This window comes from Mesoplodon densirostris, chromosome 6, assembly GCF_025265405.1.
Source record: "Mesoplodon densirostris isolate mMesDen1 chromosome 6, mMesDen1 primary haplotype, whole genome shotgun sequence".
Lineage (NCBI taxonomy): Eukaryota > Metazoa > Chordata > Mammalia > Artiodactyla > Ziphiidae > Mesoplodon > Mesoplodon densirostris.
In genome coordinates, this window is record NC_082666.1 from 60,570,891 (window position 1) to 60,587,608 (window position 16,718).

Genomic DNA, 16,718 nt, shown 5'->3' on the forward strand with positions numbered 1-16,718 from the left:
TGATAATTGCTAAAAAAAAGCAGATTTCAACAAAAAGTGATTGATAGTTACTACTATAAAATTACAATATCATCTTAAGAGTTTTATTGTATAAATAACATAGTCTATTAATTCAGAAGACAAAGAATAACTGACTAAAGTACTATAGTAACTTGACTATAGTAATAGCTTGACATAATGACCCTGATATTATTTATGAACATTATTGTAAAAAAATTTTTAAATATTTGTAAAGACCTACTACCCGGAACAAATATTATAAATTTAGTATTTTCTGTTGTAACACCAACCTGTTCCAATTCTTGTATTTTAGCATCCTTGACTTGCAGAATTTCTAAAACTTTTCTGTCTTTTGCTTCAGATTTCTGTTTTTCTCTAGAAACAAAAAATATATATATTAAAATTTTATTAGTCATAATTGGTAGCCAATTCTTTAAATTTTCACATCCTGATAATGAGTTTCACATTAAAATATAGAAAATTAAATTATCGGAAGTTGACGGCTCTTTCAGAATTAATCAGAAGCCATATGGCAAGTGACAACAACTTACAACTGCTGACAACTAAGACAACTTCATACTAAAAAAAAGTTTAGTTTATATATTTAGATACATTACAAAACATATTAAAACAATTTAATCTTGATTACAACAGCCACTATATCATAAATTTAAAATAATTACTGAATATGTCAACATGCTCTTGTTAATGTAAATGCTTTATATATGCAATTATGTTAAGAATGAAATAGTTATCATTTTTTAAGTAAAAGCCTCAAAAGAGAGAAAACCAAAGACTTACTAATAACCAACATTAAATAAATGGGGGGGACTTCCCTAGCGGTCCAGTGGTTAAGACTCTGCACTTCCAATGCAGTGCACACAGGTTCAATCCCTGGTCAGGTAACTAACATCCCACATGCCGTGGGGATGTGGCCAATAAATAAATAAATGGAGGAGAACTGTATTGGGTGCTCAGTTATATATTTTTTTAAACTTTAAAAATAGGTAAAATAAATAGGAATCTGTACTTAAATCACTCATGAATCACAAAGTATACAGGTAGGAAGAAAGAAAGAACCCTTACTTAAGAAAGAGTGAGATGAAGCAAAGGAGTTTAGAAAGCACAGGGGATATTAGAATTAAGAGACACCAATCATAAAAGCATACCACTGCTGGTGACCAAGATGGCAGAGTAGGAAGGCCCTGAACTCACCTCCCTTCCTGGACAACATGAAAATTACAACTACTTATGAAGCAACTATTAATGAGAGTAAACTGAAGACTAGCAGAAAAGATACTCCACAAGTAAAGACATGAAGAAACCACAATAAGATGGTTAGGAAGGGTGGAGACACAATATAGTCAGGATCCACACTCCAGGATTGGTGGCCCCCAACTGGGAGCATAATCACAATTTTAGAGGTCTTCTCCAAAGAGCAAGGGATCTGAGTGCCATGTCAAGCTCTCCAGCCCAGATATCCTACACCAAGAAGATGACACCACAGAACATCTGGCTTTGAAAACCAGTGGGGCTCATGTTCAGGAGAGCTGGAAGCTACAGGAAACAGAGATTCCGCCTTTAAAAAGCATGCACAAAATCTCACATAGTCCAAGTTCCAGTGCAGAGGCAGCAGTATGAAAAGAGTCTGGATCAGATCCACTTGCTGGGCTTGGATAGCCTCCTGGAGAGGCAAGAGGCAACTGGGACCCCCTGGGGGACAGAGATGCTGGTGGCAGCCATTTTGGGGGACTTGTTCTACTGCAATAACACCAGCACTGGCAAGTACCATTTTGGAATCCTCCCTCTACCCTACCAGCACTGGGGGACTTGGCACCCACCTGTGGGCTAGCACCAGCTGTAAATCACCCAAGGCTGCACAGACAGCTATGCAAGGACCCAGCCCCAGGCTCCCCTGGGCATACAGCCAATGACACAGAAAACCTACCTTTTTCTCCAGCAGGCCTACGGCCACTGCATGAGGCACAGCCTCACAGCCAGTTGGGCCAGGGTCCAGCTCTGCCTAACAACATATCCACAGTAGTTGGCCCCACCACAACAGAAGGGTACATGCTGCCAACATAAGGAGAACCCCTAGAGCACATAGCTCTGGTGATGAGAGGGGAGTGTGCTACTGGACCCCATGGAGTGTCTCCTACATAAGGCTACTTCTCCAAATTGGGAAATGTAACTGACTGACCTAACATACAGAAATAAACATAGAGAATAGGGCAAAATGAGGAGACAGAGAAATATGTTCCAAACAAATAAATAACACAAAACCTCAGAAAAAAAAAGAACTAAACAAAGTGGAGATAAACAATCTACCTGAAAAAGAGTTCAGTAATGATCAAAAAGAGGTTCAATGGGGAGAAAACTGGATGAACACAGTGGAAATTCCAACAGGAGTTTAAAAATATAAAGAAAAACCAAACAAGAGCTGAAAAATACAATAACTGAAATAAAAGATACAGTAGAAGAAATCAACAGTAGATTAGATGATACAGAGTAAAGGATCAGCACCTGGAAGACAGAGTAGTAGAACTCTCCCAAGCAGAAAAGAAAAAAAGAATTTTTAAAAAGGAAAATAGTTTAAGAGACCTTTAGAACAACATCAAGCATACTGACGTTTGCGTATAGGGGTGGCAGAGGAGAAGAGAGAGATAAAGTAGCAGGGAACTTATTTGAAGAAATAATACCAGAAAAATTCCTTAACCTAGGGAATGAAACAGACATCCAAGGCCAGGAATCATAGAGACTCCTCAAAAAGATGAACCCAAAGAGGTCCACACCAAGACACATCATAATTAAAATGGCAAAAATTAAAATAAAAGACTCTTACAAGCAGCAAGAGAAAAGCAACCTGTTATGTACACGGGAACTAACATAGGCTATCAGCTGACTCTTCAGCAGAAACTCTGCAGGCCAGAAGAGAGTTACATGATATATTCAAAGTGATGAAAGGAAAAAGTCTACAACCAAGAATAGTCTACCTGGCAAGGCTATCATTCAGATTTGAAGGAAAGATAGAGTTTTACAGACAAGCACAAGCTAAAAGAGTTCAGCACCACTAAAATGGCTTTTCAAGAAAAGTTAAAGGAACTTCCATAAGCAGAAAAAAAGGCCACAACTAGAAATATGAAAATTATGAAAGAAAAATCTCACTGGTGAAGATAAACATACAGTAAAGGTAGTACATCAGTCACTGATAAAGCTAGTAGGAAGGTTAAAAGACATAAATAGTAAAATCGTCTATATCCATACTAAGTAATTATTATAATATGTAAAGGATACAAAATACAAAAAGAAGTAAAACATGACATCAAAAACATTAAATGTGGGGAAGGGTGGAGTAAAAATGTAGGGTTGTTAGACTGTATTGAATTTAAAGAGATCATCAACTTAAATTAATCACATATATATGGGTTGTTATATATGAACCTCATGGTAAACACAAATCAAAAACATATACCAAACACACAAACAAAAAAGAGAAAGGAACCCAAACATAACATAAAGATAGTCATCAAATCATAAGGGAAGAGAGCAAACAAAAGAACAAGAAGAGAATGAACAAAAAAGACCTACAAAAACAATCCCTAAACAATTAACAAAATGGCAATAAATACATAGCTATTAAATAATTACTTTAAATGTAAATGAACTAAATGCTCCAATCAAAAGACAAAGAGTGGCTGAATGGACACAAAATAAGTTCTGTGTCTATGCTGCCTACAAGACTCACTTCAGATGTAGATACAGACTAAAACTGAGGGGATGGAGAAAGGAATTCCATTCAAATGAAAACAAAAACAAAGCTGGGGTAGCAATACTTACATCGGACAAAATAGACTTTAAAGACTGTAACAAGAGACAAGGAAGGATACTACATAATGATCAAGGGATCAATCCAACAAGAAGATATAATAATTGTAAATATACATGCACTAAGCAAAACAGCACCTAACTACATAAAGATAATATTAAGAAACATAAAGGGAGAAACTGACAGTAACACAATAACAGTAGGGGATTTTAACACAGCACTAATATCAATGGACAGATCATACAGACAGAAATCAATAAAGAAACACTGGCCTTAAATGACACGTTAGACCAGATGTAATTAATCAATATATACAGAACATTCCATCCAAAACTGACTCATTAAGAAAAAAAGAGAAATGGCCCAAATAAATAAAATCAGAAATGGGAAAGGAGAAGTTAAGACCAGCACCATAAAAATACAAAGGATCATAAAGGTTACTGTGGACAATTATATGCCAATAAAATGGACAACCTAAAAGAAGTAGACAAATTCCCAGAAATATACAGACTCCTAAGACTGAATCAGGAAGAAACAGAAAACATAAACAGACCAATTAACAGTAATGGAATTCAATCAGTAATCAAAAAACTCCCCACAAACAAAAGTCCAGGCCCAGGCAGCTTTACAGGTGGATTCTACCAAATATTTAAAGCAGAGTTAACACATAGGCTTCTCAAACTATTCCAAAAAACTGCAGAGGGAGGAATGCTTCCAAACTCATTCCACAAGGCCAGGATCACCCTGATACCAAAACCAGACAAAGACAAAAAAAGAAAATTAGAGGATTTTTCGCTAATATTTTGTTGAAAATCCTTAACAAAATATTAGCAAACCAAATTCAACAATATATTAAAAGGATCATACACCATGATCAAGTGGGATTTATCCCAGGGATGAAAGGTTGGTTCAATACCCACAAATCGATGTGATACACCACCTTAACAAACTGAAGAATAAAAATCATATGATCATCTCAGTACATGCAGAAAAAGCTTTTAACAAAATTCAACACCTATTTACAATAAAAACTCTCCAGAATGTGGAAATAGAGGGAACTTACCTCAACATAGTAAAGGCCATATATGACAAAACCACAGCCAACATAATACTCAAAGGTAAAGAGTTGAAAGCATTTCCTCTAAGATCAGAAACAAGACAAGGATGCCTACTCTCAGCACTTTATTCAAAATAGTATTAGAACTCTTAGCCACAGCAATCAGACTAGAAAAATAAATAAATAAAACAAATCCAAATTGGAAAGGAAAAAGTAAAACTGCCACTGTTTGCAGATGACATGATACTATAGTAAATCCTAAAGAAGCTACAAAAAAAACTATTAGAACTAATAAGTGAATTCAAAAAAGTTACAGGATACAAAATCAACATACAGAAATCAGTTGTATTTCTATACACTAACAAGTAACTATCAGAAAGGGAAATTAAGAAAAAATCCCATTTACAATTGCATCAAAAAGAATAAAATACCTAGGAATAAATCTAATCAAAGAGGTAGAAGACTCATACTATGAAAGCTATAAGCCACTGATGAAAGAAATTTAAGGTGACCCAAATACATGAAAAGATATACCATGTTCTTGGATTGGAAGAATCAATGTTGTTAAAATGACCATACTACCCAAGGCAATCTACAATGTAATACCTATCAAAATACCAATGGCACTTTTCACAAAACTAGAACAAATAATTCTACACTTTGTATGGAAACACAAAACAACCCTGAATAGCCATAGCAATCTAGAGAAAGAAGAACAAAGCTGAAGGTATCACACTCTCTGATTTCAAACCATAATACAAAGCTACAGTAATCAAAACAGTATGGTACTGGCACAAAAACAGACACAGAGACCAATGGAACAGAATAGAGCCCAAAAATAAACCCACGCTTATATGGTCAATTAATCTATAACAAAGGAGGAAAGAATATGCAATGGGGAAAAGTCAACCTCTTCAATAAATGGTATTGGAAAAACTGGACAGCTACATGCAAAAAAAAAAAAATCTAACTGGACCACTTTATCACACCATAAAAAAAAATGCAAAATGGATTAAAGACTTAAATAAAAGATCTGATACCATAAAACTGCTAGAAGAAAACCTAGGCACTATGTTCTCTGACATCAGTTACAGCATATTTTTTTGGATCTGCCTCCTCAGGCAAGGCAAACAAAAGCAAAATTAAAAAATGGGACTACATCAAAATCAAACACTTTTGCACAATGAAGGAAACAATCAACAAAACAAAAAGGAAGCATACTAAATAGAAGAAGATATTTACAAACAGTATATCTGATGATACGGGGTTAATATCCAAAATATACAAAGAATTCATATAACTCAACACCAAAAAGAAAAAAAAATGATAAAAAATAGGCAGATGACCTGAATAGACATTTTTCTAAGAAGACATATAGATGACTAACAGACACATGAAAAGATGCTCAACATCGCTAATCATAAGGGAAATGCAAATTAAAACAATGACGTACCACCTCACACCTGTCAGAATGGCAATCATCAAAAAGACAACAAATAGCAAGTATTGGTGAGGATGTGCACTGTTGGTGGTGGGGATGTAAACTGGTGCAGCCACTATGAAAAACAGGATGGAGGTTCCTCAAAAAATTTAAAAAGTTTAAAATAGAACTGCCATAATGATCCAGCCATTTCACTTCTGGGTATTTACCCAAAGAAAACAAAAACACTAGTTCAAAAAGATATAAGGGTACTAATGATCATTGTAGCATTATGTACAATAGCCAAGGTATGGAAGCAACCTAAGTGCCCATCAGTAGATGAATGGATAAAGATGTGGTATATATACACAATGGCATATTTCTTAGGTATAATAAAATGAAACCTTGCCATTTACAATAACTTGAATGGATCTAGGAGGAATTATGCTAAATGAAATAAGTCAGACAGAGAAAGACAAATACCATATGAACTCACTTATATGGGACATCTGAAAAACAGAAGAAGAAAAAAAAACACAAACAGAACAAGACAGAAGAAGACTCATAGATACAGAGAACAAATGGTTAGTTGCCAGAGAAGGAGGGGAGGGAAACAGGTGAATTGGATTAAGAGGTACAAACCTCCAGTTATAAAATAAATAAACCACACCGATGCAACATACAGGATAAGGAATAAGGTAAATAAGAGTGTAATAACTTTGCATGGGGACAGTTGATTATGAGACTTATCATGATCATCCCATAATGTATACAAATGTTAAATCACTATGTAGTCCACCTGAAACTAATATAATATTATCTGTCAAGTATATTTCAATTAAAAAAACAAAAAACAAAAACACACCACTACTTAAAGGAGATAGATGCAGATGGCATAATAATACATTAAAAAATTTTAAATTAGACTTCCAATAAGTTAGCATAGTAAGTTCACACTTTGAGCCTCCTCTATATTCTCTAAATTATAGTATTAATAGAAAAACACAAAGCAAAAAAATTAAGGAGACACAGTCACATCTGAGGATCACAAACTAAACAGAAGTACAATGCTATGAATGGGGATGAAGCTGCTGTCTGCTGTCCAGATCCCGATGCAGGCTAAGGTGGAAAGGAGGCTGGCTCCTGGAGACAACAGGGAATAAACATGTCCTGCTCAATAAGTAGAAGCATAGCCAGGCCCATTGTTTAAATCAGAGACTGGGGTGGAACTCCCATCACCTGAAAGAAGGCTGAAAAAACTGCCCATCCTTGCCTGGAATTAAGGCTTACATGAAAGTCTATAAAGGCAAAAGTTTATATATACAGCATCCAATCACAGGCTGAGCCAAAGCACCCCCACAGCTCATGTACTAAGTATAGCAAATCCTCTGTTGTACTGTTGGCTAAGAGCCCCAAACTACCAATATAAAACCGATTTCAGGATGGGGGGTTGCGGTGAGGGTGACAATTTAGTGACAAGAACAAAATTTCTAGAGAAAAAAGCATTAGAAGAGGAGGAGGAGTGGGGAAAGAGGCAGATCAGAATCATAACAGCAACCCTCCCACACAAGATGTGACTGACCACAGACAAAAAATCCAAAACACATTAAGAAAAAACACGCTCTACACACAAACACAACACATGCACACACTAACGCAATAATGTGAAGCAATCATTCTAGACAAAATGAAAACATTAGAACACTCTGAAAAAGATTTTAAAATAAGTACCTTTAAAGACATAAAATAATGACTAAAATTATAAACAAAAACAGGGGGCTTCCCTGGTGGCGCAGTGGTTGAGAGTCCGCCTGCCGATGCAGAGGACACCGGTTCGTGCCCTGGTACGGGAGGATCCCACATGCCGCGGAGCAGCTGGGGCCGTGAGCCATGGCTGCTGAGCCTGCGCGTTCGGAGCCTGTGCTCTGCAATGGGAGAGGCCACAACACTGAGAGGCCCGTGTACCACACACACACATACAAAAAAAATTACAAACAAAAACAAGAAATAAAACAAAAACAAGTAGATCTAAACAATCTGTTAGAAACCTTGAAAATATGGAACTTCCCTGGTGGCGCAGTGGTTAAGAATCCGCCTGCCAATGCAGGGGACACAGGTTCAAGTACTGGTCCGGGAAGATCCCACATGCCGCAGAGCAACTAAGCTCGTGCACCACAACTACTGAGCCTGCGCTCTAGAGCCCGCAAGCCACAACTACTGAGCCTGCGTGCCACAACTACTGAAGCACACGTGCCTAGAGCCCGTACTCTGCAACAAGAGAAGTCACTGCAATGAGAAGCCAGTGCACCACAATGAAGAGTAGCCCCAGCTCTCCACAACCAGAGAAAGCCCTCAACAACGAAGACCCAATGCAGCCAAAAATAAAATAAATAAATTTTTTTAAAATAGAACTTCATTAAAAAAAGAACCTTGAAAATAAAAATTATGATCAACGAATCAAAAAACAATTAAATGGGCTAAGTTCAAAATAGATGCAAAAATAGAATTAGTGAAAAGGAGGATAGTAATGAGGGATCTATCCAGAATACTGCGTAGAAAAACAATGAGATGAAAAATATGAGGGGCCTCCCTGGTGGCGCAAGTGGTTGGGAGTCCGCCTGCCGATGCGGGGGATACGGGTTCGTGCCCCGGTCTGGGAGGATCCCATATGCCGCGGAGCGGCTGGGCCCGTGGGCCATGGCCGCTGAGCCTGCGCGTCCGGAGCCTGCGCGTCCGGAGCCTGTGCTCCGCAGCGGGGGAGGCCACAACAGTGAGAGGCCCGCATACCGCAAAAAAAAAAAAAAAAAAAAAAAAAAATGAAACCACAGTTAAAACATGTAGGTTTTAACTGGGATACTCCAACATATGCCTAAAGAGTTTTAGAAGTAGATAATAGTGGGATGAAAGATAAAGCAATATTTTTAGGAGATAATTGCTGAGAATGTTTCAGAAATAGAGTTCTCAGACTAAAAGAGTACGTAACAAAATAAATACCACCCCACAAATCCATATCTACATTCCATCAGAATTTGCTGAGCACTCATTATATGACAGGCACTCTCTTAGGGACCAGGGATACTGCCGTGAACAAAATAAAACAAGTGGTTGCCTTCATGGAATTAACATTCTAGTTTATGGATATTGAAAATAAATGATATATAAGTGAATACATAATATGTTAATTGGCTATAAGTATAATAAGAACAGTGAACTAGGGTAACAGAGAAAGAGATGCCTAGCTTTAGAGAACTGGGGAGTAAAAGGAAGGTTGCATGTTGCTACTGAATAATTAACAAATAACTGTCCTTAAAGGTTGTATTTGGGTAGACTTAAACAAAGGAAGTGAGAGACATGGAGCTCTCACAGAAGAGTTTTCCAAGCCATGGGACCTGTAACAAGTGCAAAGCACTGAGGCAAGAGCATAACTCAAAGAACAGCAAACTTAAACTGACTCTAGTCCCTCATGCAAGCACATGCCCTAGAGATAGCAGCTTTAAGAGTCACAAGTAAATTTAAGTCCCTGATATGACTTTCCCAATAGCCCTTGTTCAGTAGTCTCCACTGCCTTCCAATGCCTTTCCCTTATGTGCCCCTTAGGTGAGACACCCTGTGGGACTTACCTGAAAGTACTCCACCCATAAACTTTAATAAAGGCATGTGCCCCAGGTCTGTCCTTCTCTGTCTGCACTCTGCCTTGATCTCCCCGTGTTGTCCCTTGAAGCATGCCAAGTACTTCCTCCAGGACTTTTGAGTAATAAATTTTTCTATTTCAATTTCTCTTCTGGTCTGTTGTTGAACCATGGCTCACCATCCACGACCCTGTGCTCTACTTAACAAGTATTAATTTAACAAATTTATAACAGCTACCAGCTGACAGTGAGAATGAGAAACAAAGTGTTAGAAGTTGGGAATTCCTTGGTGGTCCGATGATTAGGACTCGGCACTCTCACTGCTGAGGCCGTGAGTTCAATCCCTAGTTGGGGAACTAAAATCCCATAAACCATATGGCGTGGCCAAAAACATTTTTTTTTAAAGATTAAAAAAGAAGTTGACAAGTGAGTAAGCATAAAATAGTCTTCTAGGATACTGGGATAGTAAATGAGCCAGAAAACCAAAAAAAACAAAAACAAAACAAAACAGGACGACGACCAGGCAGTATTAAGCACTGAGGTTAATGGTTGTAAATTTACATAAGACCAGTCATCATGGTTCAATGTTTTTCTCTAGCCATGGTCAGCCCTCTGGATGTAGGCACACAGTAGATGGAGAGTTGAAATAAACAACATTTGAAATTTCACAAACATGTTATGACTACTATTTTTACTGTTTGCACTTTATCCTGCTTTATTATTTTATTTCCTCTTTACCAAGCATTATCAGCACATTTAATGCATGATCACAATCCACTGTCTTCAACCAGGCTTTCTTTTTATTTGTTTCTTTTATTAACAGTGAAACTAAACATACTTTCAGAAATTAAAATGCCTTTTCCCCCCTAATTTGCCATTGCCTGTCAATGTATCTATTTTATATCTTACTATTTTTACTGATCTATAAAACTATTTTATATATTAAAAATACATATTTTTTTCATTTGTCACTAACATACAATTTCAAAATATCACTTGAAGTTTTAATTTACCATTATAAAATCATAACTATTGAAAAAGAATACTACATCCATTTAAGGTACATCCATTTAAGTTGACCCATGAACAAGGCAAGTTTGAAATGCATATCTACTTATATGCAGATGTTTGTCAACAGTAACCACTACAGTACTATAGGGTCCATGGTTGGTTGAATCTGTGGATGCAGAGATACCAAGAATATGGAGGCCAACTATAAATTATACAGGGATTCACCCCTGGTTGCTCAAGGGTCAACTGTATATGGATCCAGAGAAAAATAACTTCAAATCCCAAAGGGCAGGGCATGATTGGATTTAGCCAAGGACAAAGACCCAGGTTGAGACAGCCAAGATATTAATTCCAGTCAGAAACTTCCTCTGTAAATTCCTTCCTGAATATACATGAATCTATTTTTAACTTCCCAGGAATTAGTTTAATTTACAAGGATAAAGTCTTTCTAATCCACTCTTTTGTAACAAGCCTAAAAAATACCAACTCTTGTCAAAATAAATTCTGGTGGTCCTTTTAAATGAGATAAGGATAAAATTAGACTATAGGCCACAAACCCCAAACAAAAGCATTATTACAACTTCCAAATTAGCTTGGTACCAGAGCAATTATCTCCTACGATGCAAGTATGTACACAACTCACACTCTAACCCAGTGCTACTCAGTGTGGGTCAGGAAAGAAATAGCATCAGCATCACCTAGGAACTTGTTAGAAATGCACCATCTTCCTCCCACCCTGAAGGAAGAAACTCCGAGGGTACAGCCCAGCAATCTGTGCTTAACAATAAGGTGCTATGGACTGAAAGTTTCATACCCATATGTTGAAGCCTTAATCCCCAATGTGAGGGTATTTGGAGGTAGGGCCTTTGGAAGGTCATGAGGGTAAGGCCCTCATGAATAGGATTAGTGACAGAGAGATTAGAGAGAAAGATGATCTCTCTCTCCATCATGTGAGGATACTTCAAGAAGGCAGCTGTCTACAAGAGAGCTCTCACAAGGAATGGAGTTGGCAGGCAACTGGATATAGGACTTCCTAGCCTCCAGAACTATGAGAAATAAGTGTTTGTTGTTTAAGCCACCCAGTCTATGGTATTCTGTTATAGCAGCCCGAACTGACTGAGACACAAAGCCTCAAAAAATTCTGATACATACTGAAGTCTGAGAGTCACTGAAATAACAATAACTGACAAATTTCTCAATAGATTAAGGTGAATAATATAATACTGAAAGTATAGGTCATAAATGAAATATGAATCTTCATATAAAATATAAACTTCAAAAATACACCTCAATGATATATTTTATAACAAAAAATTCCAAAATTCACTACTATGTTATAGTTTTGAAGTTGAAAAAAAATCACAATTCAAAATCTATATAGAGATTTGTTCAGCAGCTCCTCCTGGTGGTATGGAATATCTAATATTTTCTTAACAGGAAAATGCTCCCAAGAGAAAAAAATGCCACAATATGAATACACTATTTTTTACTTGGAATAACACAATGAAAAAAATTGCTTTGAGTTTAAAAATCACCAACCTATCTGGCCAATTCAATTAATGTACAGTCTATGTATTTAAAAGACATTAAAAAAAGGTTCCTAAAAATAAAGACACTGTCAAGAAGTTGATGATGATCAATGACTGAGACAAACTCCTGTTTAGCTAATTAGAACCACTGATGTGCAATAATGATGTGAGCTAAGAATATCTGCAGACTTCTTTAGGATGAAAAATGAAGTGAAGAGAGGCTGTCAAATTTGTACAAGTTTAAAGCTCCAATCACTTTTCCCAAGAGTACCACCCATTTAAGCATTTAACATTGCTGTACTTAGCCACATGAATTACCATGCTAACTTCTTGCCTTTTTTCTAGACTCAAAAATCTGAGAAATTATTCTAAATCATTAAGAAACAAAATTTTATTGTGTTATAGACCATGCCATATACTATACAATATGACAGGATCATACTTTCTGGGTTTGAGCCCATTTTTAATGAGATGTCAAAAATGAAATATTAGAGTCTAAAAGAAACATTTAACCATAAATGAGGCAATGATATTGGTCTGAATTAGAAAACAAAGAAAATAAAAAAGCAAAACTCACTGACGTTGATTATTCTTAATTAACACTAATGCACAAAATAAACATTGTACTAACATTTTCTTTCATTTAAGAACAGAATCTATTAAAATGTACATTTTATTCTTATTAAGGGCTTTCCATTTAAATGCATTCTCAATTTCTACTATGCGTTAGGATTCTAAAACAGTAACACTTATAAAAATGGAAGTTTAGGGAAATGAGAATTATACCATTACAAATTATTTATTCTTTTATCCACAAACTGTTTTATAACTATTTTCTTATTTTGAGTATGTATAATAAATTACTAGAATGGTATCTATGAATAATGTAATAAGAAAACTCAAAAAAGAGAAAAACTTGAAAACTTAACACAAATATTTTTCAAACATTTATTCCACAGTAAAAAAAGCTATAGAAAAAACTCTTAATATTCTGAATGAAAACACATTACTAAGTCAACAGATCCTAATATACATAAAACCTCTGGTATAAAATATTTTAAAGGTTCAAGTATACTTGGAACATCTGTTTTGTCTGAAGATCACAACTTAATTTTTATTACATAATCCAGAATGTCTAACTACTGTATTTTGTTTCTCAATATAAAATATATATTTAAACTACAGGTGAAAGCCAAAACCTGTGCTAGAAGAGTCAGCCTGAGACATGAAAAATTATTCTTTTTTTCCCTATTCAATCAGGTAGCTCCAAATTAGAACAAAGAACAGAATTAGGCTACAACATCTGAATCTGAATTTGTAAAATTATGGAGTACTGATGAACTGTTTAAACAAAGAAGTGATAACTTAATAGAACATAACAGTTTAGATTTGATACATGACTAAATAATATACCATTGTTTCAGATATCCTTATTCATTTAACATCATTTCTAAGTACACAAAGTTGAAACTCAAAATCTCTTCCATTTTATAGTTAGAAATTAAGTGACTCTATTTAGTTCCTGATTTTCCTGTTCCTTTTTTTAAACTGCATGTCCAGTTACTTCTGCACATACTCAACATTTTTTATCTAAAAAATCCATAAAAGAATTGGAAAAGATTGTGTATTATATGTCTTTAATAATTGTGTAAATATTTTTTACCCAGAATTGAGAAGTCTCTTACAGTGTTCAAAAATATCAGCACTTCAGAACAGACTGTTTTAACATCTGCACATCACCAGGGTTGCCCCCAAGGATTTTTAAATGATGCCTGCCTGTGCTGAATAAAGTGCTAACTTGCACCTTGCATTTCAAACTGTGTCCTGAGCAGCCATCCAGTTGGTACAACACCAGCTGAATTCCCACAGGCCACTGTTCACTCAGGCTTGACTGCAATTATCATGTCAATATTTTGTGCTCCGATATGCAGATATGCACACATGCAAGTTGCATAATACCTCCTTATCCATGGAATGTTGACTTATGTTCAATGCTCTGGGAATTTTTAATGAAAGCAGACATAAACTTTCATCAAATGAAGACAATCACAATTATCTTCTCTTAAAATCAAAAATTATATTTCTGTGTCACCTTCTGCCATGCATACAAACACTAATTTTTTAAAGTAATTATGCTTTACTACAATTTCACAATTCTTTAATTTAAAGGTCTTCTTAAAAGTTAAAAGACTATTTGTCAAGCTTCCTGCATGTATAGTAAGAGTTCAAATGTGTTTCTTCGTACTTTATTGCATGTTCTTTCACCTTAAACAGTAGAGTGGCTCCAATTAAACACCTTTCTGTTAGTCCCTTTGACCATCTTGCCAGCCATCCACATCGCTGCCTAGGCATTCGTGGCTGTTGCAACAGGAAAAGTGCTCAGCAAAAATATATTTATGCCCTGTGTGGAGCTGCCTAGCAGCACTGCTGCCAGATGGAAGAACTCTGGCAGCTATACTTCTGTGGTCTCCAACCAGCCATGCTACCACCATGCTCCAAAATGCAACCCCTTTGCAGGCTGTGTTCGCTTAATACACATGGGACAGTGTACAACTATACAGCAGCTGTGCAACCCATGTGTTTAGGAGTGGAATGGAACAGGAGGGAGGTTTTCCCAGTCATGAGAGTATATAATATAACCTTATAACAACAGCCTGCTTATTAAGCACCTAAACTTTAACTATAAACATAAATATGAGATAATCTCTCATCCTCTGTGAGGTTAAATCCTTAAACAATAGTATTTCAAGGATATAACATGCATACCTAAATAAACATGCAATAAATACTAAAAATCATCTTACTTTTTAAATTCCTTTTTATAGTTAACATTTTTCAGGACTGAGTTTTCATTTCAAGGAAGAAAGAAAAAGAGAGAGAGAAAGAATCCTTGAAAATAGAAGAGCAAAATAAAACAAGTATTGAGAAGCCTATCACATTATAAGTATAGAATGTTAAAAGGAAAGCAAAACGTGTCTTCAAGATTTATACAAAGATAAGGTGTTTGGATGTAAAAACAACTAGGAAAATAAAGCAATTTCTGTATAGGTTTCATGTGAAAATATAAATTAAAAAGTAAAAAGTATTAATTTTGGTAAAATCTAAACATCTTCAATTTGAGATTCAGATACATTTTTGAATTTGAGTATTCAAATTCAAGTACAGTATACACTATTTTAAGAAGTAAAAGATTTAATATTAAAGAATTATTAAACATCAAAAAGGAGTTACTTTTGGAAGCCTATTATTTACAAGATGCTAACTGGCTTTTCTCAAGACTCTCCAAAAACAAACATAAAACATATTTAAACTATAACATGAGATGATGATGATGATGATGATTATAATTACTATACATTGACTAACTCGAAACAACTCATTATTCTCATTTCACAAAAAGAAAACTAAAGCATATAAAAGTAATTATTTTGCCGCAATTCATACAACAAGCAAGTGGTGGAGCCAAGGTTCCAAACCAAATGGCCCTGTCTACATAGCTGTGTTCTTTTTTTTTTTCTTTTTCTTTTTTTTTTTTGCGGTACGCAGGCCTCTCACTGTTGTGGCCTCTCCCGTTGTGGAGCACAGGCTCCGGACGCTCAGGCTCAGCGGCCATGGCTCACGGGCCTAGCCACTCCGCGGCATGTGGGATCTTCCCGGACCGGGGCACGAACACGTCTCCCCTGCATCGGCAGGCGGACTCTCAGCCACTGCGCCACCAGGGAAGCCCCATAGCTCATAGCTGTGTTCTTAACCAAGAATCATGAAAAATAATTTCTTTACAGATATGAGTTCAATATTAAACAAGTTTCAATGAAAGATGTGCAAATTTTTCTCTAACAGTCTTTACACCTGTTAAATATTGACTCAGATTTTTTTATGCATAAAGATAAAAATATTCACCTTCTAGTTTAGAGTGTCTTCTGGAATGTCAGAATTGCCTGTGAAGCTGTTTTAAAATGCAGATACCCCACTCTCATCATAAACCTTGATAAATCACAATCTCATAGAGGTCATGAGTAAATTACAGCTCAGAAACCTCTTAAAACAAATGAATCTACAACTCAGTAAAGATAATATTGATATAAATGCCTTTTCTCTATTATAACTCTTCAATGATTAAAATTAAATATGACATTCCTTACACATCCCTGATCAAAGTTTTGACCACTTGAGAGAACTTTTTAAGTATTGATGCCAATTTTGAGTACCTCCTACAGGACAAGATTTTAACAAGATGCTTCTCCAA

At 35.9% G+C, this 16,718-nt stretch overlaps 1 protein-coding gene across 5 annotated transcripts in view; it reads right to left on the reverse strand.

The window, feature by feature from the left end:
• CNTLN (centlein) overlaps window positions 1-16,718 on the reverse strand; it is a 361,905-nt gene that overhangs the window by 275,646 nt on the left and 69,541 nt on the right. For all 5 annotated transcript variants that reach the window (XM_060102081.1, XM_060102083.1, XM_060102084.1 and 2 more), the window contains exon 3: window positions 291-375. In XM_060102081.1, coding sequence (XP_059958064.1) covers window positions 291-375 — 85 coding nt within the window. The remainder of the gene's footprint in view (window positions 1-290; window positions 376-16,718) is intronic.